The sequence below is a fragment of the Dunckerocampus dactyliophorus genome, chromosome 21, assembly GCF_027744805.1.
Source record: "Dunckerocampus dactyliophorus isolate RoL2022-P2 chromosome 21, RoL_Ddac_1.1, whole genome shotgun sequence".
Lineage (NCBI taxonomy): Eukaryota > Metazoa > Chordata > Actinopteri > Syngnathiformes > Syngnathidae > Dunckerocampus > Dunckerocampus dactyliophorus.
This window is the reverse complement of record NC_072839.1, coordinates 1,798,039-1,823,834: the sequence shown is the minus strand read 5'-3', so window position 1 is coordinate 1,823,834 and position 25,796 is coordinate 1,798,039. Positions and strand designations below refer to the sequence as shown.

Sequence of the window (25,796 nt, the reverse complement as noted above, 5' to 3'; positions counted from 1 at the left end):
GGGGGACAGCGACCGCCTGAGGGTGCGTTCACACTTGTAGTCTGGCACCCTGGTCCGGACCAAAAGTTTTTAAAAGATACATGGTGGTCAATATAGTGCGGTCTGGTTTGTGTTCATTCCTGCCATTTTTGGTCCAGTTAAAACTGAATCTATTTGCTCTCTAGTACAGTTCAATTGGTCAAGTGTGATTGCAGTCCAGGACCAAACAGGACAACACCAAACAGAAGGACTGAGACAGTCTGTGTGTGCGTTCACACTTATAGTCCGGTGCTCTTGTCTGGACCAAAAATGTAAACAAGACTGATTGCGTTCACACTTTTTTTTTTGCCAGCGGGCCAAGTAAGCGTCTCACTTAAACATATGCATAAAGTCAAACCTTGCTTCGACGGTTTATGTGAGGAGTACAACACAAACCTAACACCACACGACGTCTTTTGGGTCACATGCACTCCTAAGGCTTTCCTTTTTATGGTAGAATTTTTTTGTCCAGTTGAGATGTTAGGAAGAGTATATAAATTGCATAAAGTCATCAAAAATGGTCCCAGAGATGTGCTGAGAAGAAGGTGCCGTTTCTGACGACTTTACCAAAGTGTAAAGAGGGACACGACCCCTTTGTTGAAAAGGTCCAGGTGTGTTTAACTTCTGAATTCACACTTCTGGGCTTACATTTTGATTTTCTCTCGGGTTTCTGTTGGGTTTTGCGAACCTTTGCTGGTAACCAACTGGTTACGGTCGCATTTGGTGACATCATACCTGGTGTTTTACATTATTTCTATCTTCTTCGTTACATCTTGGCTGCTAAAACATCTGTCCAATGATTCCTAAAGTCCCACGAGTGTGTGTGACTCAGAAGACGTCATGCTGGTTTGGAAGTGTGAGGTCGTCGGACAGTGTACGTCACGTACGCCGTCCAATCGAGATGTGACTTTATGGATATGATTAACTGAGAGCATTATTTGCTCCGCTGACAAAAATACAAACATGAATGCCAGCTCGGCCACACTAAAGTCACCACCAAGAATGTGGAAAAAGTGTTTGCCACCACGCTGAGGCTACATCTTGAGATGACTGGTACTGGTCAGCCCAGCAAGTGTCTTGGTTTTCAGTGGACCAACACCTCCGTCTTCAGCCCTCCTTGCCTTCCTTCGCCCTTGGGAGTAATCTCCTTTTCTGCCAGCTGTGCCGTTGAGGCTGGTCCGCTATTTAACCCTCAGCTGGAGGACAACAAAGACTGGGATGGAGGAAGTGGCGTTCGAACCACCAACCCTCGGCTTATTGGACTGGACGGCCTGCTCCACTCACCTGTGACCCCAATTAGGACAACCTGTATAGAAAATATGGATAACATGGTGGATAACACATAATGGATTACACTGCGTACACCATCAGAAGCTAATGACATCCAATACAAGTGCTTTATGTAAAATAGACATTGTAAGGATATTATTGTAATGTTTATGTTGAGGTTTGCATTGCAATGCATTTTTTAGGTTTCTAAAACGTGTTTGTGCACATATGTGTGTGTCACTTTATCTTAAAATGTTTTATATTGTGCAAGTGTTCCTATTGTTGCTTGGTGGTCAAGGATGTGTGGAGGTTAATTATTCATTAACCGCTGCCGGATGGTAATAATTTATCAGACGTGCTGTAAATCGATCTCCATAGCAGTTGGAAATGGTGCAAAGGAGATAATATGCGTGGATGAGGTGAAATGCTAAGTGCGCGGTGACCTCAATGCTGGGCGCTGCTGCATCCAGCTGCCTGCCCACTGGAGCGGAGGCGGGATGCTCCCTCGGTGCTCCGTCGTGAGGGGGCTGTTCCCTCCGCACATCCGAGCTCGCTCAGTCCGTCCAGAGCAGCGGCAGGGATGAGAGCTGGGCAACACGACATGTTTGTCAGGTAAGAAAAAAAGTGTCTCCTCTCGTACATTGTGCTGTTTTGTTTATGTAATATCTCACGGTTCCTTCCTCGGTGAGCGCAGAGTCTCGCCCGCGCGTCAGTTAACAATTCCAGCGGTCCCCTCAACTTCCATCCAGCCGCCTTCGTGCGCTCCTGTCCGGCTGCGTCTGCCTCTCCGGTCCGTTGGATGCGGGGGAAGATTCCGTTGTGTCACTTTCCACGCTCGTCATTTTACGGCGAATAAGGACGAGGACGACGTTGCTTATTATTTGTTTATTTTTTATTTTTTTACTTGAGTGACGGGTGGCATTTTGTTTGCTCTTTTCCCATCAGCTGAAGGTTACAGATTGCTGATGGAGCTAGCCGGGCTAGCGTTAGCTCTTCGTGTTCTGTGGAGGAGAGGCCAAACTCCATCCAAAAATTACGCAATTGTCAGCGTCCTAGCTCTTATGAAATGACGTGCACAGTATCAGACGAAATTCGCCTCTTTACAATAACGCAATTCCTGCCGTAAATGAACGCCTCCCCAAAGAGATATTCCCGTAGAAGTTGTATAATTGCATCGCCCCTTCCTAAGTGATGTTTCACCCACAGTGGGTGGGCGGCATGAGAGTGATCATACTGTGCCATCAGTTCCAGTGTGGTGGGTCACGTCTATGCCGAATTCATCCAAGGACACCACTCATTAGTTTAATGTTTACAATCTACTCCAAGCATGTGATGCATTTGAACTGGGCAGCAATTGACATCAAAGTAGCGTGCCGTTGAAGGGAGTTTGGCAGAAATATACAAACATGAGACAAGCCTGACATTTTATTTCATAACATGAAAACAGTGTGTGCATCTCTGAGTGCCGGCACACTCAGGAGCCCCAAATGGAAGCAATGGAGCGTCGCTGTTGACAAATGGTCGCTTTGATGCCCGCATGTTGTCACTTTGTCTCACCTGCAAGCCATGCTGACATTGATGACCTTCTCGCTCACGCGTCTGTCTCCACATGTACTCTTTAAATTTGAATGCATTTTACACTGTGGTTCCATTTCATAGCCAATTCTTGTCAGTGCGATGGAGCTTTGTCTCGCTCTTTACCTGGACTGGAAATGATGTTACTGTGTTTGCAAGTGCTTAATGGTTTCAGTTTGAGAAGGTCTCACACATAAATTGTCTGGGACCTCTAGACGGTGCATTGCACAGTCAAGATGTTTAATCCTAGTGTATATCTGTGCAGAAAAGCATCCCTATAGGTCAAGTGTCCAGTTATGTCCTTGCAAATGTCTCTCCCTGGTTGGTCAGCTGTGTCCTCGGGTCTGATTATTATTTTCAGTAGTGTTGTTTATATAGTATTTATGGTATTGCCCCGGAGCAATGTCTGTTGGTTTTTGACCTTTCATAGCTCAGTGAGCACGCATTAAAAGCTATTTAGTAAATGTCAGCAAATGTTTTCGAAGACTAGCTAAAAGGTAAAAAGAAATAAGTGTGCTTACGAGGTAGGTCTTTCACACGTCCCTGTTCCTGGGCTGGCGTGTGATGCCCGCAGGGGGTTAGGTATGCTGTGATTGGGGAGGAGGGGGTAATAAGAAGGAAGCAGCTCATTAATTCCTTCCAGCAAGGAAGGAAAGGTTTGCTCAGCGTATTTGGAGGGGCCCTTCACAGCTCCAGAGTGAGTCAAACTTTTATGAGTGGGCCAAAATGAAGCCAGCAATAAGTGCGGGGTGGGCGAACTTCACCGCTTTCTGCAAGGCAGTGAGTGCTATCCCTGAGCTAAACGTCGCCTTTTCTCAGATTATGCTCTGCCTCGGTTGATTGAACAGATCGTCCTCGACTCTACGCTCGCTCAGTCTGTCTGTCTTCAGCGTTATTTCAAGGCCAAGCGCACCAAGGAAGCGAGTCTGGCCATTGGCTAGCTGAAGCTGAGGCCTTTTTGAAAGTCATCGGATGTTTGCCTAGCTACAGGGATCCCCTCGGAGCTCCTGTCTGATGTCACATGTGATGTCAGAGTGGAGGTGACGCAGGCAGGCAGGCAGGCAGGCAGGACGAGGCTGATAGATGAAGCCGAGCAGAAAGATGTGAAAGCGACTGACATCTGCCAGTGTGTCTCTTGAGAGTGAGAAGACAGAGCAGCGGCATGAAATGTGAAACGTTTGGTGTCTATATTGTTCTGTTCCGATTGGATTCCGGCCACATGTTTGGTCCATCTGCCGCTTCCTTAATGCCAATTGATTCCAATGTGGCAGTCAAGCTCGTGTGAGATAACCCTTAATATTTGTTTCCACTTGTTTACATCACAGTTTTCCACAGCCATGCCTCATGAGTGTGGGAGAATCCTTTCATCCCACCTGTTATCTGGTTCACATTCAAATTTATGCACCAAGCTCCTGATGCAGTGCTGTCTGTTCAACCATCTTGAGCGGGCTAACACGCAAAGATTTTTAAAATGTGAGACATTTTGCAAGGAAGTTGGGAATTGTGCTAAAAATGGTCTAGATTATCTTTATGCCTCCACCCCGCCGAAGTAACACACAGTAGAATCTCCTAAAGTCGTGTCATTTGTAAAACAACCAACATTTTTGCGAAAAATAAGTTCCAAACTTAACAGAAAATCTCAGAAGTGGAACTCTGACATCATAAAAATGTAAACATCCTCTGACTTCAGCCTCCCAAATGTGAACATTTCTTAACATTCTTAGTCATCCATGAAGCAAAACAACAAGTATTGGATTACAGTCATCCCTTGTTTATCGTGGTTAACTGGTTCCAGACTTACAGTGATAAGTGAATTTCCACAAAGTAGGATTCCTTATTTATAAATTGAATATGTTTGTAGTTCGAGCATAGAAAACCTGTTTACGACCCACGAAACATGTTTTTTGTGCATTATTAGAGCACGCTGCACTCTGAAATAACACCCCTTATAATCACCTTTGCACTGGCATTACTCAATATAGTAGACATTGTCACGATACACAAGGCTGGGTCTACAAGAACGAGACAAGATGAGATTTTAACATTACTTTTCAGAAAAGTACAACTAAATAATATAAAAAGTACATGGCAATATACTGCAATCTCCTAATTTAGTTTCTACTACGTTACACTTTCCTGCACTCCAGCCCTGCCGCCACCCACCGAGACTAAGAGACTGTATGACTGACAAAAGGGCTCACTCTATTCATGCCGTTGTTCTGTGGAACAAACACACGAAGGCGCCCAAACCAATGCACAGAGTGAACCCTTTTCGAGCCTGTTTGGAGGCGGAAGACGAGGAAAACAGACGCGCATGCACATGGCGGTATATGGAAGCTGGCAAATTTATAGAGTTCATTTTCATTTATTGTGTGATTAAATCATTCATTTATTATTGTCGCAGGCCTCGCGACCATGAGACATTTTTTTTTTCTGAACGAGAACTCTTGTCACGTAGTAATCTAGTGAGATCTTGTGACACCCCTATAAATAAGACAGTCATGTAAACTCATGCTCGGGTGTTTTGCTGTAAATGTGTTCCAGTGCTAGGGGAGCCGAGTGGGCGGTGGACAGGAAGTGACCTCCGGGGTTCAGAGTTGAGTTTCCACTTGGCGTGATGTGCGTACTGCATCAGTAAACTTGCAATAAAAGCCGGTTGTTCTGGCGATCAAGTCTGATGCTTGTGCTTCTCCCCGAACATTACAGTAACGTTACTCACACCGCGTGACCAGTACACAATACTACATGTCACAACACGTCTTCTGAATGCCTCATACTTGGATTTTACTTCATTTGGCCATTTTTACACTTGAAAATGCTTAACTTGGGCAAAATGTACGTAAAGTAGGCCATATTCAACATATTTTTGAAAAAACTCTGATGGAGTGTAGCTGTGAAATTTGAAGCGCGAAGTGAAGAGGGATTACTCTGCTGTCATTTTTTAAAATAAATTAGTCAAGCGAAGCTGTTTGTTTTTCATCTTAGCGCTCCACAACACCGAGTACACGCCACGCAGAGTCCGAATGTGATTAGAAAAGAAGCCATCGCATGCTAACTCTTTGATCAGCGTGCTTTGTGCTGATAAACCATGGCCACTGTCATCTCCAGCAAGCCCCCGGATCTTGACAGACACTAATTAAGACAGCATGGATTGGGAATAGCTAAGTGCAGGTGAAGCTTACTGTGCAGCAGAACAGCGTGTCCGTGGATTAGCGTGCCTAATGACCTTGCCTTTATCCCCCACCCCATTAAAAATGCCGGCCGTGGAACAAATGCACAGCCCTGAATATTCCTTAACACGTGAGCGCATTCAGTGGAAGAAAATGTCATGGCGTCAAACGAGGCTGATGAGGTCAGCAATGTAAAATTAGTTCATTGATACATTAGCGGTTGTTGGACGGCGTCACACAGCAGTCATGCATTAAGCTGGGAGGGCAGTGACTTGGCTGAATCAGGACCAGATCGTAATACTGTGCACTGTGATGTGTCGGTGGAGTTAAAAAATAATAATAATAAAAGAAACAACTGTCCCTTCTTTAATTTTGCTGCCAGCGGAGTCCGACTGAAATAAGTTCTGAACTGAAGCAGCGTTGGGGGTGAGCGGGGGGGATATTTAAGCAGCCCACGCATGAGCTGGGGCAGCACAACTGTTGCCGTGGGGTGTGATTAACAAAATAATTAAAGTATATATCTTTTGGCCAACCATTCTGCGTGAGCTAATTGACTAACAATGCGCAGGGCAAGGAAAGCCAACATGCAAGCGGAAGCACGTTGGTTTGCAGCGTGGCGGCGTGCTCTGTTGTGTAATGCTCGTCTTATTGCTCATCATTGTGTGAATGCGTGCACACGGTTTTTATGCAACAAAACATGCCACGCTAAACGTTTCAACAGTGCGTGATGGCATTGTCATTTCCCAGTGGTTGTGAACTCAGTCACTGGATGGAAATGCTGTACTTGTCAAGTTCTTTTGTACTTTAGCCTGCCTCAACTTGAAGAGGCTGAAAAGATCATAGACGACGCTTAATCAACTCGACTCTAGCTGATTTTCTTGAGTTCATGTCACACTTCACTTATTCACAGGAGCTTGTCGGTTTAGGTTGAATTTCTCAATGATTCTTTTCCTCGAGATTTCAGAATGGTTGGATGTTGAAACATCGTTTTTCTGCGAGCCTCCAGGACGGAGTTGGGTCATTTACTTTCCACTGATAGTACGGTATGCCGATTTTTTGCTACGCCATCCATCAATCTTCTACCGCTTATCCAGGTCGGGTTGCTGGGGCAGCAGCCGAAGCAGGGAAGCCAGGACTTCCCTCTCCCCGGCTACTTTTGTCCACCCGATCCTTCCCAAGCAAGCTGAGAGACATGGTCTCTCCAACATGTCCTGGGTCTTCCCCGAGGCGTTCTACAGATCGCATGAGCCCTGAACACCTCCTCACAGAGACGTCCAGGAGGCATCTGGACCAGATGCCAGAGAAAACTCATTTTGGCCGCCTGTACCCACGATTTTGTGCTTTTGGTCTTTCCCCAAAGCTCATGACCATTTTACACGCTAGTGTACACCTAACCTGACCAGTAAGAGAAGAACGTGATCTCACATGGTTTGTTGTGGCGCATGTTGGCTTGTTTGGATTTTTTTTATCATGCAAACAGGAGCAAAACCAGGGGGAAATAAAAATTAAACCCAGCAATTATTCCAACCAGAGAAAGCAAACTATAGGTGTGAAGCTATCCAATTGCAGACATATGCTGGGATGTATGAACTACTGCTAGAATCCTCAGTTTTTTACAGTATTTGTCTAACGTTCAAAGGGAACTGCAATTTCCAGGTTGAACAGCTGTTCACTTTGTAATTTATAGACCTATTCAAGAGAACGTTTTTCATTAGTGTAACAGGTTAAATTATAGACGTGTGTCTCCTGACCCAGGAGGTTTTTTCTAATAGATTTTGGGTACCGGCCAGATGATATGTCAACACTTAATGCAGCTGAGTTAGTACCCACCTGAAGTGGAGGTCAGCGTGTGTAAAGTATCTGCCCGGCTGTTTATTCGTCAGGCCCCTGTCAAAAACAGGCCTCTGACATGTTTTCACTGTACAAACAGAAGCCTGCAGAGAGGCTGATTGGAAACATTTGGGACACAGCCGGCGCACCTCCGTCCCCACAGCGGAGCACTTCCTCAGGAAGCAAGACGGGCCATTCAATGGACAAGGTGATGTCACAAAGATAAACAATCTGCAGACCTTTGCTGTTTGCTGAATGTGATGGGCTGTCGTCCCGGAGAAAGGCCTGTGCATGCACAGTCCAAACAGATGCAGGCCAAAGACCAGCCCAGTACACACCCAGCTCGGGTCCCTCTTCATAGATCCAAGGAGACTGGGAACAATGTGGAGAGGAGCGGCTCGTGCGGAATATTTTTAGTAAACAGGATGATCATCTTTTTGGGTGGGTGTGTGACCTTTCTTTGTGTGCTGAAGACTCTGTTCTGTTTGGGGTGTGTTGTACTATTGAATCACGTCCATGTCTTCTTCACGGCATCATAAATCACTCTTACTCAGTTTGTTTGGACCACAGAGCAGACATATGTTTTCATAGACAATCACAACCGCTCGCTCACAGTTTTTTAATTTCAGGCTTCAACCCCTGCAATGTTGTTAACCAGTATTGTGTGCCACCCAGGGTGTCCCTCAGCGCCATCCCTCATCTGAGTTTGGCCATAAATAAGGAGGTGACACCAAACTGTCAACCTGCAAACCGTCATGCCGCAGCAGCCAGCCATGTGTGCACCTTCATTTCACAGCTAAAAATGCTCATGATTGTTGTATTTGTATTTTTTTTAAGCAAACCAACCCCGGCCTTGACACACGTCGGTATGACCTCAAAAGTAGCTGTCTCTTTGACTGCATGGTGAGTGAAAATGAAGCGGTTGATGAGAAGAGAACGCACGGGGGCGGTGCGAGGGTCGTCTGTGGGGAAATGCCAGCCCTCATGTGGTTCCATTTATTTTTAGCTCACTAGGCAGTGTATGTTATCCATATAAACTATTTCATTCACCCCCCACCCCCCGCTCCGCCTTCTGAGTGAGCAATGTCAACAAAAATACTGACGATCTGCACTTTGCCATATAGTAAGCACAATGCTCGTGCCTTTTCACACAAGAGGGTATTGTCACGGAACACAATGTTTTTGTGTCATGGGGGATGAATGTCGGCCATTGTTGCACAGCGTTCCTTCAGTCCAAGGTTTTATTTGATATAAAAATGAGTAATTCCATTGCGTAACAGCATTAGCAGTATTTAAATGCAGCTTGTCACGGGAAAGAAGGAGCAGTGGGGGCGGGGGCTGCATGAGGGCAGATCACTTTACAGGAGGAAATCCTCACTTTAACTGATGATGGAGATAATCCTCGTTTACTGGTGACACCAAGAGCAATTGCCTCAGATTAAGGATTACGTTGGATCAGACAGCATATGGATGTTCACTTAAAACAGGTTTATATGCAAATGCCATTTTATCGCAAGGTAAGGTGGATTCTCATATGAAATATTATCATATTATAGAGCGCAGTCCTTGACCCGAGTCTAATTTAATTAAGCCTTTGGCTTTTTGGAAGTAAGGACTACTGATAGCAATCACACTGATCTCAGAGTTTGATATGTTCCGCTCTTACGCTGTGGGATGTTTGGGAGACCTGTGTCTAATCATCAATGCAAGTTTTTTGAAGCATACACAGAAAAATCTCAGTGTATTTACGTAGTCGTGCATTAGCCTAATTCCCATAACCCGCCATAAATGGAAGTTGACATGCTTCTAATTAGCTCATTTACATATGACATCTGATCTGATCATTTGACATTGAAAATGAAGGAAAGTTGGCATTGACCTTAACTTAATGAAACATGATCTCAGCTCTGGAATTTTTCCATGCGGTGCTATTTTTGTATTTGTCTCACTTGTAGTAAACTAACCATTGTTTTCTTGGTTGATTAATCTGAAGCTTGTGGTTTCAATTAATCGTGCAATTGGTTAGGCCATAGACGGACCAACTCAATATGAACTAGGGATGCTCCGATCCATCGGCCGCCGATCACTATCGGACAATTTCTGAAACAAAAAAACACGTAATCGCCGTATGCTGATAAATGCCTTTCAAAGCTGATCACAAAAAACGATGCCAACAGCCGTATTGAGCCGACAAGGGACACACTTTGTCCCGTATTGCAGCGAGAATCAAAACTACTCTGTAAAACCAGCGGCTTTTGTTTGACAGCTTGACACAGGCTATGCCAATCCATGCCAGCGTGTTTGATCACTCCTTTATCAAACCTATTGCTGTTTGTTTAGACGCTTTGCCTAGCCGGATAACTTGAGTCTTTGGACTCCAATTGTAACTTTTTACCACAATGACATTTTGTTTTTAATACAAACAAGCAATGCGGTTAGTTCTGAGCTCATTTTTGTCTCACGGGGAAGCTACAAGTGGGTGTGACGTTCATGGGTTACATAGTATGAAGAAATGAATATTTGTGCTCTCTTGTTGTCATTGTAGTAATGATGTCCTGTCCTCGAAACACTATTTGTGTGTGGCTGTTTAATGAACACAAACACAAAGTGTGTCCAGCCGTATGATGGTGATACTGTCACAGGGGTGATTTTGGCTAAGGACATTTTTAAAAATTCACATTTGAGAGGCTAAAGTCTGAGATTGAGGATATTTACATTTTTAAATCACCGCACGATTAATCGAATACCAAAGTAGTTGTCGAGGAATTGGATAGGTGATTAATCATTGATTAAGTGTTGCAGCTCTATCGTGATCTGTGAAGCATTGTCATAGAACTGAAAAAAATGACACTTCCTGTTTAGTTTATCAGGCAAATAAGCAAAATCACATGCTAGTTTGTGTCATCGTCTTGACATTGTTCTTAAAAAAAAAAAAAAAACCTCCAGTAGACCCGTCCCAGCTAGCCTCTCCGAGAGGAGATTACGCAAATTGGAAAGAGTGAAACTTAACTAAAGTATTAACTGGGTAAGAGCCAAGAGTCAATCCTCCAAAGCTAACAGGTTTAAGGTTTTAAATGATAAAGATAATCTTATTAAGGACCCAGACCTACAAAGAGAGTGGCATTTCACGCTCTTGGATCCTGTTAATCACCTACTAGTGGGCTCTGCTGAGGTTCAGGTAGAAGGAGCAGAGAAGAAACAATTGGGTACAGCGAGGGGCGTGACGCTGCCCCCCCGAGTCAAGGCTGTTTTATGATAAATGCTTGGTTTTCATGTCTGTGGGATTATCGTGACAAAACAAATCCTAAGAAGCAAAACAAATGCGAATCTGTTGCAGATGAACACATTTTGGCGAGGCTGCGTCAGCCATCTGTTTGTCAAACCGAAAACGAGCAATTTGGCCCAAGCCGTTCAACAATCATTGTGCGATTGGCTTTTAAACTGTCTGAAGTGCATTTGATTCTGGCAGCGGGTCCCGTACTGCTGTTGCTGAATGCCATTTCTTATTAAGGACAAGCCACAATTGGCAGTCTGCTCCAGTGGAGAGTCTGGAGTCACTGGGCTGCAGCAGCAGCTGTCCTGTTGACGGGGCAGCAAGTATGACTTCATCAAGGGTGTTACATCATGATCAGATGCACCCTTGGTATCATCAGTTTGACTCTTCTTGATGGTTATATATAGTTTTGGTGTATTTTTGTGTGATTGCTCTTGTGCACCCGCAAATATATTACTCTTCCGCATGTTTTATAGTATGAGTATGTCCAATACTGGCCAAGAATTATTTTTCTTAACCCAAACCCTCATGGAATCCTATAACTTGTTCCACTGATGTCACGGCATCAGCTCAAAGCCTCCTCAATCACATTGGTGCGCACCGATGCAATTTACCCTCAATGTTACTTGTTTTGTCACTTGATATTTGCCAGGCTTTCTTTTGCGGTGCAACACTGACTTATGTTCTTTTCAGATTAGACAGCTGGCAACACAAGTAAGTACGCCTCACAGTGAACATGTCCAAAGTGTCAATATTTAATGTGGGCACACTGTTACCTAGCACTGCCTTAACCCTCTTGGGCATAGAATTTAGAAGCGCTGCGCAGGTGGTTGCTGGAAACCTCTTCCACTTCTTCACGTTCCACTTGATGATGCCCCAAAGGTGCCCGGTTGGGTTCAGGGAGACATACTTGGCCATGTGGTCATGTTCGGTTTTCTTAGCAAGGCAGTCGTTATCTTGGAGGTGTGTTTGGGCTCCTTATCATGTTAGGAAAACTGTTTCAGAATGTCACAATACATGTTGAAATGAATGTGTCCCTCAGTTAACCGCAGCTCCACAGTGTTGGCAGTACTCATGCAGCCCCCAGACCATGACACCCCGACCACGATGGTTGACTTTACGCAGGACACAATTATATTGGTACTCACTTGTGTTGCCAGCTATTTTGACAATAACAGGGCCCTATGAAATCCATTTTATTGATTTTTTTAAACCAAGTTGTGTATTATTTTTTTCAAAATTCTGCTTTTTCCATGTTATTTTTTTACCTTTTACACTTATTTTACCAGCACAGAGTGTGTTTTTTGTGTTAGTGAATAATTCTATTCACGCTCTGAAAGGAGTGTTTTCCCGCCTACTTTTGCTGGTGTTTCACGTCGTCGTATCAACATGTTTAGTTTGTGATGACATGCTGCCACAAATGAGCACATTTAACAGTAGATTCTGTTTTTCTTGGCCAATTCCGCAATAAGTTGATGTAAACGTCCTGAACGGTGAATTCATGGCCTTAATAAACAGTATACCAATGATGGGACTCCAGAACCGTAAACATCCAATCAGATTCTTCCATCTTTTCTTCCACTGTCATCCACTCTGCTGCTCGCATACTTGCGTGGTATCTGGGGATGGCTGTGATGTTCTGAGCAGCGTTACAGTCTTCAATGCATTTCAGCTCGGTCACCGCGTTTCTCAGCAGTCGCTCGCAATTTCTTGGGGAATTCCAGTTTGTAGTGTTTTTTTTTTCTTTTTTTAAAAAGTGTTGCTCGTCCTTTCAGACCGAATAGAAAAAACTTGAGATGCAAAAGGGACTCTGCAAGTGAGGATGAGAATGTGAGCAGAGAGGAATGCAATCCCTTGTTTGCCTGAGTGATGTAAAACATGAGCAGTGGTTATAGCAAGGACTTTTTATTTTATGCACAACCAGGAGCATCCTGCTGTTCACTGACAGTCATGTTCATCTGAAGGGTGTCTGTTTGCCTTTTTGTCCACCCGAGTCGTGGATGTGTAGTTTAATGGGAAGGCCCTGGGAAAATCTTTTAACAGGTAGTGGGGGTAATGGTTTTACCATCACCTGATGTCCTCCTCCTTCTTTTCTACACAGTGATGGCCTCAGCTGAGCAGTTGTGACGGTGATCCTGCCGCTGCACACCTTGACACCCGACCTACCGTCCACAGACAGAAAGAAAGAGGGGGGAAAGGAAACACACCAGCATAAACAAATGCGAACATGTACAGCGTGGAGGACCTCCTCATCTCTCATGGATACAAGCTACCCAAGCATACTGCCTCCTCCACAACCCCGACCCCAACCCCTGCGTCTTCGTCTTCATCTTCATCCCGCCAGGCACCCTCGTCCTCACCTCCATCCTACAGCAAACACCATGAGAGCTTGGGGAGCAGGCCCAGCAGCCGGGCAGTGAACGGATACGAACGAGGGTCGAGGGTGGCGTTTGGGAGCAACTGTGGAAGCAGGCACCCTCAAGCCTATGAGGTTGGAAGTGCTTGCCCCAACAACAACGTCGAACCCAGGGTCAGGAGCCAGTCCAGGCAGGAAGGCGAGAGCCAGGGTCAAGCTGACACCCCTTCTTATGGGGATTCGCTAACCTCAGACAGCGGGTAAGATCCAGTCTGTGCTGCACTGAGAGAACAGTGCTGACTGATTGTCCCGCCAAGTGTCCTAATTACGGTTGTCCCTACCCTTTATCGAATAATGACAGAAACATTCTTTGCACTGGTGCTTTTGATGGAAAAGATCCATGACATTAAATAGCCGATCAATATGTTCTGTCTGGATTCACCAAATTGAAATGGCACCATCCCTCACTTGCTTCTTGCTTTTCCCTCTTGTGTCTTTAGACATTTATTTTAGCTCTCCAACTTTCCCCAATGCAAGGCAGGGGAGGTGAGACAATGTGTGCTGGAATCCTAATGGGCCGCATTGGACCTGAGAGTCATAATCAAAACACCTCGAGGGCAAACCTACAGTATGTGCCCCATTTAAGCATGCCAAATGTTACACAGATGTCATTTTTACGCAGCCCCCGACATATGGTCGACTGCCACTCAATCCCAAGAATTCTACCTAATTATAAAGTACATACACCATCAATAATACATCAATTATATAGGGTGCAATCAATAATGTATATGACGGATGGGCTATATTTAGCTCACTCTGGAGTCATGCAATGGAGACCCTCTGTTAGATTGTAGGTGCGATACATCTCTTGATGTTGCCTGGTGGCAGCTGGGCTGTTTTTTGTCTTTTTTTAACGGGTGTTTAGTTTGACTATTTGCACTAGCTAGTGTGCTGTAACTGAGACAAAGTCAATACAGCTGTTCCTACGCCCCAAACAATGAGATTGGTTTGTTAGATTTTTTTTTTTTCTCTCCGAAGATTCTGCTTGGCATTTTTCTAATCCTGTTTTCCTTTCAGCCGCTGAAAATAATCAGAATGTCCTTGAGTAAAGTCACGGGCTGTTTTAATATTTTGCATTGTATTTATTATTTCTTTGAGAGAACTAATCCGCATATTCATATCACTGCTTTGGCCACTGGGAATGTGGGGATTGCTACAACATTTATGGGCTGCAATTTTCAGTCTGTTCATTCTTTTTCTCCGCTCATCCAAATCACTTTTTCCCTGGCAGCTTTAGTTTGGATAAGAAACCGGCCCGTCTTTGCACTCCTATTATGCATAGACACAATTAGACTAATGATGGTAACTCATCTTACATGTGATGTCCACTAATTGAGCTGATTGGCTTGTTTCCCCCCTTTCCCCCTGGAAAGAATCTGACCAGCGATGATCATAGATTGAAATGTCAAGGGCGGTCAATGGCCTCAGCCTTGGCGGCGGCGTGCACAGTACATGCATCTTTTTTATGGTGTTGGTCAGTCACTTTGCAAACAGATCCAATCAGACTACACGGAGAAATCCCTGTGTTCCTTTAAACATCCCCTCACGCATCCAATTCTTGAAATATAATACATTATGTGTAAAAGCTGTGTGTATGAGCGTGTATGTAATATTGTAGGTGTATTGGGATGAAGTCACAATGCCTTATTTTGTAACATTTTCCTCATTTTTTCCTTCCTAAGTGACTTTTCTTGTGGTTATCTGTCTCCATCTAGTGGAGGTTGGATCCAAACGTAGTACTGAAGACACCATTAATGTTGTGCTTTGACTATCCATGGCCACAAATTATTTTTAAAAATATTTCATTGAAGTACAGTCGTCCCTGATTTATAGCGGTTAATTGGTTCCAGGCCGACCGCGTTCTACGATTCAGTGTTAATAAATGGAATATTTTTGTAGTTAGAGAATAGAAAAGCTGACTTCCTAAATATGTGTTTTTTTTTACATTATTAGAGCCCTGTAGACATGAAATAACACTCCTGTAGTCACCTTTACACTCCTGTTATTCATTGTTTAGATCACTTTTATGCTGCAGGGACACGAGACTCTAGCTAGCAAGCTCACGAGCTGAACAGAACACCTCAAATTTACTTCTTCTGAACTTAAGAAGCCAATAATTTAACACTTCCACACGGAATCAGAGGATAACTTTTTTTCACTCTATCATGTCGGACATGCCATAGCTCATTCATGACTTCATGGAGTGTTAAGGTCATGTCCTGTAAGGTCGTGTCTCATCAACTTTTTGTGTCATTACTGCCGCCTAGTGACCAGAATACTACATATCACTTGTATTTCAATGTGCTTTGACTAATAATAGACCAAAGTCTACCAAACAGCCATCATTTATTAATTAATTAATGTCTGGAAAACCGTGATATAGCGAGACAGCAATAATTGAACCGCAATATTGCGAGGGACGACTGCTTTGACTCTGATGGTCTAACCGTGTCTTTCCATTTAGGTTCTGTGATGGCACCAGAGGTCAACAGATGCAGTCCAAGGACGTGTCCTTCTGGAGGAGGAGAGGCCAGGACTTCACTGTGCTGCTGGACTATGCCGACCTTAGAGAGCCCCATGCAGGGGGACATGGGGAATACAAAAGACCGGAGGGACCTCAACAAGCAAGAGGTCAAGAGTTGTCCGCTGAGGAGCGGCAAAGGGTAGTCCAGGAGAGGCAGCGCTGGGCAGCCCAGGTACAGGCTCGTGCCAAAGAGAGGGAAGCAGCGCTCAATCAATGGAGAATGGCAGCTGAGAGGAAGTGCCAGACCCTCGGGACAGATGAGTGGCGTCCAACCGTCAGTTTCAGCCGCCAGATGTCGCAGAGTGAGGGTGAACGCTGGGCACAGGAGCAGCAGTGGCTCCATGCCAGGACACCAGAGGGAATGGTTGTCCACCCCAGGACCAAAATTAAATCCCATTCTATGCCCAGGATGCTGCGGCCTGAGAGCCTGCAATATGTGGACATGACCCCATGTGGTCAGGAACTGTACCGACGTGTCAATGGTCACCCGCTGTCACACCATGACCTTTACAGGGCACCCCGCTGGCCGGAGAATGGCAGGCCAGCAAGCGCCAACCAGTTATCATTAACGCCAAAGCCCCGTTTCACCCGACCCCCAAGACCTCCCTCCTATGAGATGCACCAGCAGATCAGGGGAAGCTGTGAGGTATTGTCTGGGAGAGACTCTGTTATGTCCCAAACAAGGGACAGGACTCCTCTTCCCATCACACAGACAGGTGACGCTCCACTGGACTATTTTGCACAGGACTCTGGACCTCCAGGATACATTCCCCCTCCATCATACAAGAGAGCCCCTGTGATTATTGGGGGCCGCCGGGGATATGGTGAGATAGCAGTTGACTACAGGTAAATTGTCTTATTTTTAAGATGAATGCTTTAGTCAGAAGACAATCATTTCATGACATTTTTCCAATTTGGGGACTGCATGAATGACATGCGATTATTGTGTGGAGGAACAAACGTTGAGATGAAGTTGGTCTTTCATTTTCAGTCTGTACGTACTCTGTGACTGACTGGTGAACAGTCTACTGTGTGTTTTTCACAACGTCAGCTGTGATAGACTTCAGCTCACCTGTAACCCGGAACAGGCTAAGAGGTAGACAGTGAATGAATTCATGTGCGAGTCTTTCTAAAACTGGGTTGTTTTACTTTTAGGTACAGAGGTGATGTGTACCAGCATATACATGTGGCTCCAGATGGATCTCACTGGATCTCCCGACATCCAGCAGGTTCTTGGTCTGAGCCACCCAGAGAGAGGTGTATGGCAGGCCAGAAGCAGCTCCATCCTTTGTGTACTACGCAGGGCCCTGGTGGAAGGGTTCAATATATCTCTTTTGATGACCCCCGCATCCGGCACATTTCCTCAGCCCTGGGTGGTAACTCCCTGACGGACGCTGACAAGATACGCCACATCCGCAATGAGCTTCCCAGCAACCCCGTGTCAGAATCATCTTCCAGCAACAGTGCCTTTTTGCCCCCGTCTGGGGGGGCGTTTATCACTGCCAAACTGGCCAGTGATGTTAATCAGACATCTTTATGTGACTTTGACAATGACAATAAGAGGTGGCACAGCAATTTGCACAAAGAGACTGTCGATAACTTCTCAGCAACTGACCAAAACTGCAACTCATATTCCAAAAACCAACGTCCTCCTCCATCGCCATCTTCAGCCTTTCAGGCCCCAGTAAGAAGAGCATCATCTCGCCAGGGGTCCAGTTTAGATCAGGTCTTTGCAGAAACCATTACACAAGTGAAGAAAATTGTCCCAGAATCAGGGTCAGAGAATAACCGCAGTACGAAGAGAAGAGTGAGTGAGACCATCTTCTGCCTTGTGTCTGTTCCCCTTCACACACCAACTAACCTTAATAAAGATTCATCTGCAGATCAGAACAACAATGACACAACACGAAGTCTGACCGTGAGCAATACAGAAACTTTTGCTGTAGGTCTCAAAGAGACCCACAGCCTGCGAAGCAAGTCGGTCAACGAGATGCCCGTCAGACTCCAATACTCACACTTTCACACCAGCAGCACTTCCTCCCTGAGGAATTACAAGAGGGCTCCTTTAAGGAAGGAGATTATAGATGCCTGGGCCCTACAAGCCAGTGAAGACAGGGAGATGTGTTATGCTGGGTCCTGGCCAGGAAACCAATACCGTAACCAAGAAACCCAGACTGGCTCACCTTTGACAGTGGTGAAAAGTCCAGAATCCCAAAGTCCACCTGGGGGACAGGAACCTGTCCACTCTGCTTCGGACACAACCAATGACAGCGGTGTGGGGACAGACAATGGTTCCTCTTATGGATATCCCATGGCTGGCCAGAAAGACCTCCAACCTTCCAGCAACAGCGCCTTCTCCCGTCTCAGCAACAGCCCGACACCACAGCAACAACCGAAACCTGTGGAACATGTATCCTCCCAATCTAATCAACAGGATCAAAGAGACAATAATCCATCATCTCCAAAAAGGAGCAACTCCACTCCTCCAGAGAGTGCAGAACAAGTGGCCTTTGGTCAATTTCTCCTAAAGCCTGTAAACCGACGACCGTGTGATGCCATTGGTGAGTTGGAGAGCATCAATAAGGAGATGCAAGACACAATCAGCAAGAGACCCCATGTGGGTCGGTCAGTTGATGATCTAGATGGCATGAAGAAAATAATTAGCCGATGCAAACAAGGAGCGCAGTTCACAGCTGGCCTCGAAAAAGGCAGATTGGCAATGGGTCTTACACCCATACTCTCGGAAAAAACTGCTATCAAAGTCAGATCGAGATCCTTTCCTCCTGCAAATGATTTGGAATCCATGAGCATGCAAAAGGCTTTCTCCAGACCACCATCCAACACACCCTCAGCAGATAAGGTATGGCCGATATCCAACCCAGGTGGTAGACAACTTCTGTCCTTCCTGCCTCAACACAGTGATTCAAACCGGCTCTATCGGCAGGATATTCCAGTCCCTCAGGAGTCATTGCTCAGGGATGTTGGACTAACTGTCTACACAGAAGCCCCTAGTGGTCACGGGAAGACAAGTCAGTGCTCAGTACTGGTCCCATCTCCACTTGATCACAAGGACCTGCCAGTGCAGCTTTCGAGTGAGAGCGGCACAACGCTTGTTAAAAATAATAGCTGCCTAGAGGACAGTTCCGATCTAGAGCATCAAGCTGAAGTGGACACTGAGACAAAAGCCACGTTAGACAAAATGCCACAATGCAAGGAACCGCTGAATTTGAACATTTCTGGAACCGAGAAGCAAAACTGCAAATCATCCAAGAATAAAAGTTCCCCACTTGATACCCGACTGACCAACAAGGTTCCCTTTATGTTTGAGGAGCATGGTAATGAGAAATACCGGCTCTCCGAACCAATAAATACAAACGAGTCAACAATGGCAGATAAGCATCTGGAGACCTTATTGATTCATGAGAAAACTAATGCTTTACCTACAGAGGACCTCAGTACCTTGTATGAAGTTAAGTGTGCACAGGGAATCCCAGAAAATGAATCAATTGAGCAGAGAGCAGCCAGAATTTTGGGTATTACCGTTCCAGTGGGGGCTTTGGGGGTGTCGGACGGCATATCAGAGGAGAACAGTGATGATGCAGAACCCTTAGCTGAGAAAGTGAATGATTCAGGTGAAGACAAACCGAATGTGATTGTGGAGCCTGAGCAAGTCAAAGAGGGAACGCTGGTTGTCCTGGAAGCAGAAGAGACAGAGACAGAAGAGGTCAAAGTATTAATAGCAGGGGAAGACAACAATGAAGATGCCCGACAAAAGCACAGCAACAATCACAATGGTGAACACAATGAAGATGACATCACTCAGCCAGTAGTGGTACTGGATCTGCCTGAATTCCCACCAAGTAATCTTCCGCTCTCCCTACCCATCAGCCCCGATGAAAAGCTAGCAGTAAGGATGTGCAGAGGAGAAAAGAAGGGTTGTGGTGGAGCAAGCAAACTAATCGAATCCCTGCAAGATAAGCTTTGCTCTTCTGCTTCCACATCCACTGCATCTCTGGGCAGGTCAACCACAGACAGAATGGCCCGCCTCAAAGAGCTGGACTCGGTGTCGAGAATAAGACGCCTCAGCCTGAAAGGGTCCGATTCCGTTCGAGAGTGTGAGTCTGAGGAGATGGATGGAGGTGGACAGGAGAAATTTGTTCAAGATGAGGCACGGGTTGAGGAGAAACAAGAAGATGAAGGTCTGAAAGAGCAGAATGAAAGAACACAGGACGTGGATTCTGCAGTTGAACAGGAAAATTTATGTGAAACACAAAGCAAGATGGTAGACCTTCAAGAACGCTGTCAGTCTGATGAAGATATATGCAAAGGAGATGGAAAACCAAAGGAGGTAGAACAGGCTAATGATGTTTGTGCACTAAAAGCAATACAGGAAGGAGGTAGAGAAGATGATGAAGTACAGGCAAAAGAGCCAGAACAAAAAGTAGACCTTGAAGTTGTGGACAACACAGGCGAACATGAACAGAATGCAGCAGAAGTTAGTAGATGTGAGAATACAGACACACAGAAAGGCCGACAGACAGACAGTAAGGCAGAAAAGATGCCCAAAGCAAAACGGCGTATGAAGCTTCAGAAGCCTCCACTGCTTCCTAAACCTCGAAGTGTTCCCAAAAGAGAAATAAGCCTACCGCTCAGCTTCAGCTCCGGGACCTTTGCTCCCTTGAATATGGAGGATGAGGAGATGCACACGGTCTCAGGTGAGTCGGAGGATATGAACAATCTTGGCATGTGATGCTTACATACCCTCAGCAGCTACAACATTGACACATCTGAACAATCCCAGACAGGATGACTTCGGGCTGACAAACAGCTTTCACCGTCTGATTATCGATAAACTAACTGAGCGCAAATAATGTCTCTATAACAAACATTATCCGTTCACTTGTAGCGGCTAGTTAAGTAGAAAAAAAGTGAATTGTTTGAGGGCTTTGCGTTGCGTCATGAACTCCACTGTAGAAATGCGTGGACGTAACATAGTGTATGAAGTATGTGTCTAATCAACGCTACGTAGCTACAGTATTTGGAATGACATATCACTTACTTATGTACACAACCATTGAGGAATTGCGTGTAATTATCCGTATTGCCATGAATTGAATTGCCAGTTATTTGTGGATGATATAAACTACTTTGATGACCTGTAAACTTTGAAACTGTGAATGTGAAATATTAATCATTAGTATTCAGTCTAGTAGTTTCAAAGTATACCGGGTAGATTTTATACATATGTTTTTCGTCTTATAACTTTCATGCTGAAAAAGTGCGTGCACCCCGATATACAAGTACAATGTACATAAATACTCATCTTTATAAAGACAGTAAATGTATATTTTCTAGTAGGATGGAGATCTTTGGGACTTAGTAGCTCGCAGGCTGAAAAAGTATGAGCACCCCTGGTAAAAGGAATTAGCATTAGATTAGATTTCCTTCAGTGAACGACATGGGGACAAGAACGAAACTACAACATGTTATGTGACTTTTAGGGCTGTCGGTCGATTCAAATATTTAATCACGATGAACCCCATTTTGCATTTGGAAAAGCACCGAAATGAAAGATCAACACATTTACTCTGATCTGCACCAAAATATAATGGGTCCTTCCTCAGCCCATGTTCCAACTTTTTTCATTTTCAGACATTTTGGATCCGCGGAAGCCGTACGGATGTTGTAGCTGGTGGCGGCACACAGTAGCTCTGAACTTAAGGGAAAAGTGCACTTTTGTAGGAATTTTGCTCATCATCCACAATTCTTACGTGAAACATGAACACACGTCTGTCTCTTTTCTGTGCGTTCTAAAGATATAAAAAGAGATCAAAAGAGATAGCTAAGAATTCACGTCATGGGACGCACCTATTCCGCCTATAAAGCCTTCTGGAAAAATGTCCAAAAAGTGGCAACAAGGTTCCATTCACATGGTGTGACCTGCACATTAACCAAGCTACCGACATTGTTATTATTATTGTTATTAACATTGTTACGCCCAAGAACTACGTTACTGGCATAGTGACACCTCGCCACATCACACCGGCTAGCTACTAGCCGGCTTGTGACTAGCTTCACCACACACTAGCCAAAGGTAACGCTACATATTGGAGCTGCCGCCACTGCTGTGTTTTTGTTTTTGATGCTAGGTGTAGCGTTCCTTTCTATGTTGCTATGTGACATCAATGCACCCAGGAAGGACGATCCCAAAATAGTGCAAGTATTCCATGTTATGATGAATGTAGCTGTTACTACATGCTCACAGCATGGATAGAAAACCACTAAACCTTGTTGGAGCTTTTTGGACGTGTTTTAATAGCAGCCTTTCTAGGCTGAACAGGTGTGTCCCATTACGTGTGTTAATTAGCTGCCTCTTTTTACCTTTTTTTTATATCTTTAGAGAATTGTGGATGATGAGCAAAATTCCAAAAAAGACTGCACTTTTCCTTTAAAGAAAGTGAGGATTTAATGGCACACGTCCAAGTAACAATCCTGATTCACTTTCAGTTCTTTCCTCTCCTTTGCCATCAGACTCGTACGACCCCAGTCGAGTGGAGCGCGTGTGAGCGCTGACTCTGCCTTTGCCATCGTGGACATCAGTCTCTCGACTTAACAACCTTTTCCCAAGAAGAAATAAAAGAGAAGAGGCTTCCATCTCATCCACGGCTTATTCGGCTGTGACCCTTGCGGAATTGTGACATATCACCCCCTCACTAATCTGACCGTCCAGGTGCTGCGGGAGCATTTTTACAGCCAAATAAAAGAAAGGTGGTGCCAGTTCTCCGAGCCTTTCCAGCCTCCTCAATCTCGTCTTTCGCTTCCAGCCGCCCCCCACCCAACTTTTCTTTGCTCCACCAAGTCAACTGCCTTCCTTCGAAAGATCCCCGCGCATGTCGTCATGTTCCTCCTGCACTCGGGCTTCTGACTCGGTGTTGAATTATGAATGTAAAAGTGCTTCTGCTTTTGAAAACAAGCAAACAAAAAAAAGAAACGTAACAGGAAAACTACCAACAAAAAGGCAACACTATTGCGTTACAATCAGTATTAACCTTCAAATGTAAATAAGAAGTATAAAGTTTTATCCAGAGTATAAAAGAATATCAGTTTAAGAAATGTATATTTTCTTATATCAGTTCAGAAAATGCTACATTTTTGAAATTGTGGTGTTTGGGTGTTAGACTAATAACGGAACCCTCTGTTCTGTATTCTTCTACCCGTGTGATAGCGAATGTACTCAGAGAGCCTGCAAGGGGAAACACTGTGGTCTTTAATAGTTTCACTCAACAGCAATATAGTTATTGTACACATGCTTTTGGATATACTGTTATGATTCCAGTAGTATGTCTCATTCAAACGTCTACTTTAAAGCTTTACGTTTCGGTACAAGTGTGTGAGATGATTGGCGTCACGTCAGTGAGTAGGGAACACCCTGGAAATATCTCATTTCTAGCGACGTGGGTGTTGACCTCCAGCGTGGCTAAAGGCCACGTGCTATAATCATCATTATAAGGCTCATTACAAATATATGTTTCTGTATTTTGGCATTCAGGCAGGTCTATGTTTAACTGTGGCGTTGTTAGTCTGTGATTTCAGAAGTGCTTTTCTGCAGGAAATGATCATGTAGCTGTTTTGAAGAAAGGTCTGCCGTGTGTGGCATATTTCACTTGTGTCTCCCATGCATCATCTTTTTCTTTTTTCCTCGAGTGAAAATGCTCAGAAAGACAAAGTAATGGCAATAATAATAATAATAATAATGATAATAATAATATTGAATTATAAGCTAACAATGCTTGGTGCAGGATGACAGAGGAGTGTTTGGGCCACACTTTAGAAAACACAGAATACACTAATTAACACTAAAATATACTAATTCCTAAATCATGCCGTTTTGTGGCTGAACATGGCCTATTATTTGTCGTATATTTATATATTTGTATATTTAAGCATTTTTTTGCATTTTCATGGCTAAATGAAGTAAAATACAAATCTAAGGCATTCGGAAGACACATTGAAAGACATGATGGTATGTAGTAGGGGCCTTCAGGACACACACACACACAACACTCACCTAGCACAGTCAGAGTTGCGCAACACGTACGTTTACTAGATTACTGGGAGACACACGATCTCACTTTCACACAATCTTCACTCTCCTTTTCCAAGGCCCACAAACTTAAGTTTCACTTTCTAGAGGGGCGCAGCAACTGCTTTCTATGCTCCGTGTTCTTCCATGCTGGGCTCTTTCTGATGAGAAGATCCCAGCAGTGGAACCAAATATATCCTTTTTTCAATACTTTTAAATTGGGTGATCATTGACTACTTCGCCGTTAGCAACGCATTTGGAAGAGCCAGGAAGAAAGGCTAAAGCGAAGAAGTAGCCACAACAGCAGGAAGTAGTGTACAGAACAGGAAGTAAATAAGAACAACAAGGAACTTACACAATGATGTCTTGTTTATGTCTTATTTTCATGTCTCGATGCCTCTCATAATGTTAAAGAGAGCATTTAGGAGCTCGTAAACAGGCTTTCCATGCAAGTACAAACATATTCCATTCATAAATAAGGAATCCTATTTTACGGAAGTTCGTTTATCACGGTCGGGTCTGGAACTTTTTTTTAATGGTGTTTCATAGTTTCACTTTAATGTGAAAGTGTTGCTTGTGCTTAATTCTTGGAAAATGTGAGCTTTTCGAGCATTTTAACCCAATACTACAAATGTATGTTTCCAGTGTGGCCCCAGCACTGCTTCCTCTACGAAACAATGTTGTGTATGTTATTGATGAGACCTGTCGTCCTGTCCAAACACCTTCAGTGACATATCGGTGCTTACGATGGGCATGACTGGCAATCAGCTTACAGTAAGGATGTCCAAAGTGCGGCCTGGGGGGTGTTTGCCATCCGTTTGTATTGGCCCATGGCACCTTATACAGCATATATAAATCTATCTGGGTGGGACATACGTCCTTTGATTTTTCAGTAAACTTTGGACCCCCCCTGGCTTCCAGTGACTTTTACGTTTATGACAGCAATACAAGAAATTTGGGAATATACCAAACCTAACTTTTTACGCTATGCATTGGACATAATCACTGACTGGGTTTCATGCCAACATTGACAAGCTGCGACGTGGGCTGAGCGTGTGCCTGTCACCCGCCAGGCTTTTCAGACGATTTTTTTTGGATTCATGACGTTGTTGGTGTGTTTGTAGGTTTCCGTGGAAGCGGTTTTGAAAGGCGCTCATCCGTGGAAGCTCAAACGGTAGCTCTGTCCTCGTCTTGTTCTTGGCCCGGTACCTGTACCTCCGTGTTCCTCTTTTGTACTGCAAGTTCTTTGTAACATGTAGACTAATTGGTGCACATCTTGCTTTGATATTTTCTATTTTCATACAACATATGTACAGCTTCTTTTTTATTTAGTTCTCCCTTTTTTTGGTGCATGAAATGCGTCACGAGTCACAAGGTATTTGCATTTCTTGCATTTGGTACTACAGTATATATAGTCTATCCAATAAACCGTTATATTTCATATAATGTATATCTTATTTTCCAAAAAATATTTAAAGCAGAATATGGTATTTTTAGATTGTGAAAAGGGAACTAACTCTAAAAAGGCACAATGTTTGTCTACATTTAAAGAGATCATGTAGAATGATCGCAAATAGAGACAAGTGTGTGCTGTTATTGTACAGTATTACAGGATATTCATAAATAAAAGTATT

General features: G+C 44.3%; 1 protein-coding gene across 2 annotated transcripts; it reads left to right on the top strand.

Moving 5' to 3' along the window:
- The first annotated feature begins 1,705 nt into the window (after positions 1–1,705).
- jcada (junctional cadherin 5 associated a) lies at positions 1,706–25,796 on the top strand. Of its 2 annotated transcripts, none has more exons than XM_054766011.1 (5): positions 1,706–1,899; positions 13,238–13,752; positions 16,020–16,925; positions 17,235–20,794; positions 22,611–25,796. In XM_054766011.1, exons 2-5 carry the CDS (start codon positions 13,364–13,366, stop codon positions 22,643–22,645), a joined length of 4,890 nt encoding a protein of 1,629 aa, XP_054621986.1. In that variant the 5' UTR covers positions 1,706–1,899; positions 13,238–13,363; the 3' UTR covers positions 22,646–25,796. The 2 variants fall into 2 exon arrangements, with proteins under 2 accessions (XP_054621986.1, XP_054621987.1); XM_054766012.1 differs by lacking the exon at positions 1,706–1,899 and adding an exon at positions 9,362–9,379.

Excerpts from the sequence above, each read along its gene's own strand:
- jcada (XM_054766011.1), top strand. The coding sequence starts at position 13,364 with ATGTACAGCGTGGAGGACCTCCTCATCTCTCATGGATACAAGCTACCC. Across the intron at positions 16,926-17,234 it reads GAGATAGCAGTTGACTACAG|GTACAGAGGTGATGTGTACC; the intron begins GTAAATTGTCTT and ends TTTTACTTTTAG. Across the intron at positions 20,795-22,610 it reads GGAGATGCACACGGTCTCAG|ACTCGTACGACCCCAGTCGA; the intron begins GTGAGTCGGAGG and ends CTTTGCCATCAG.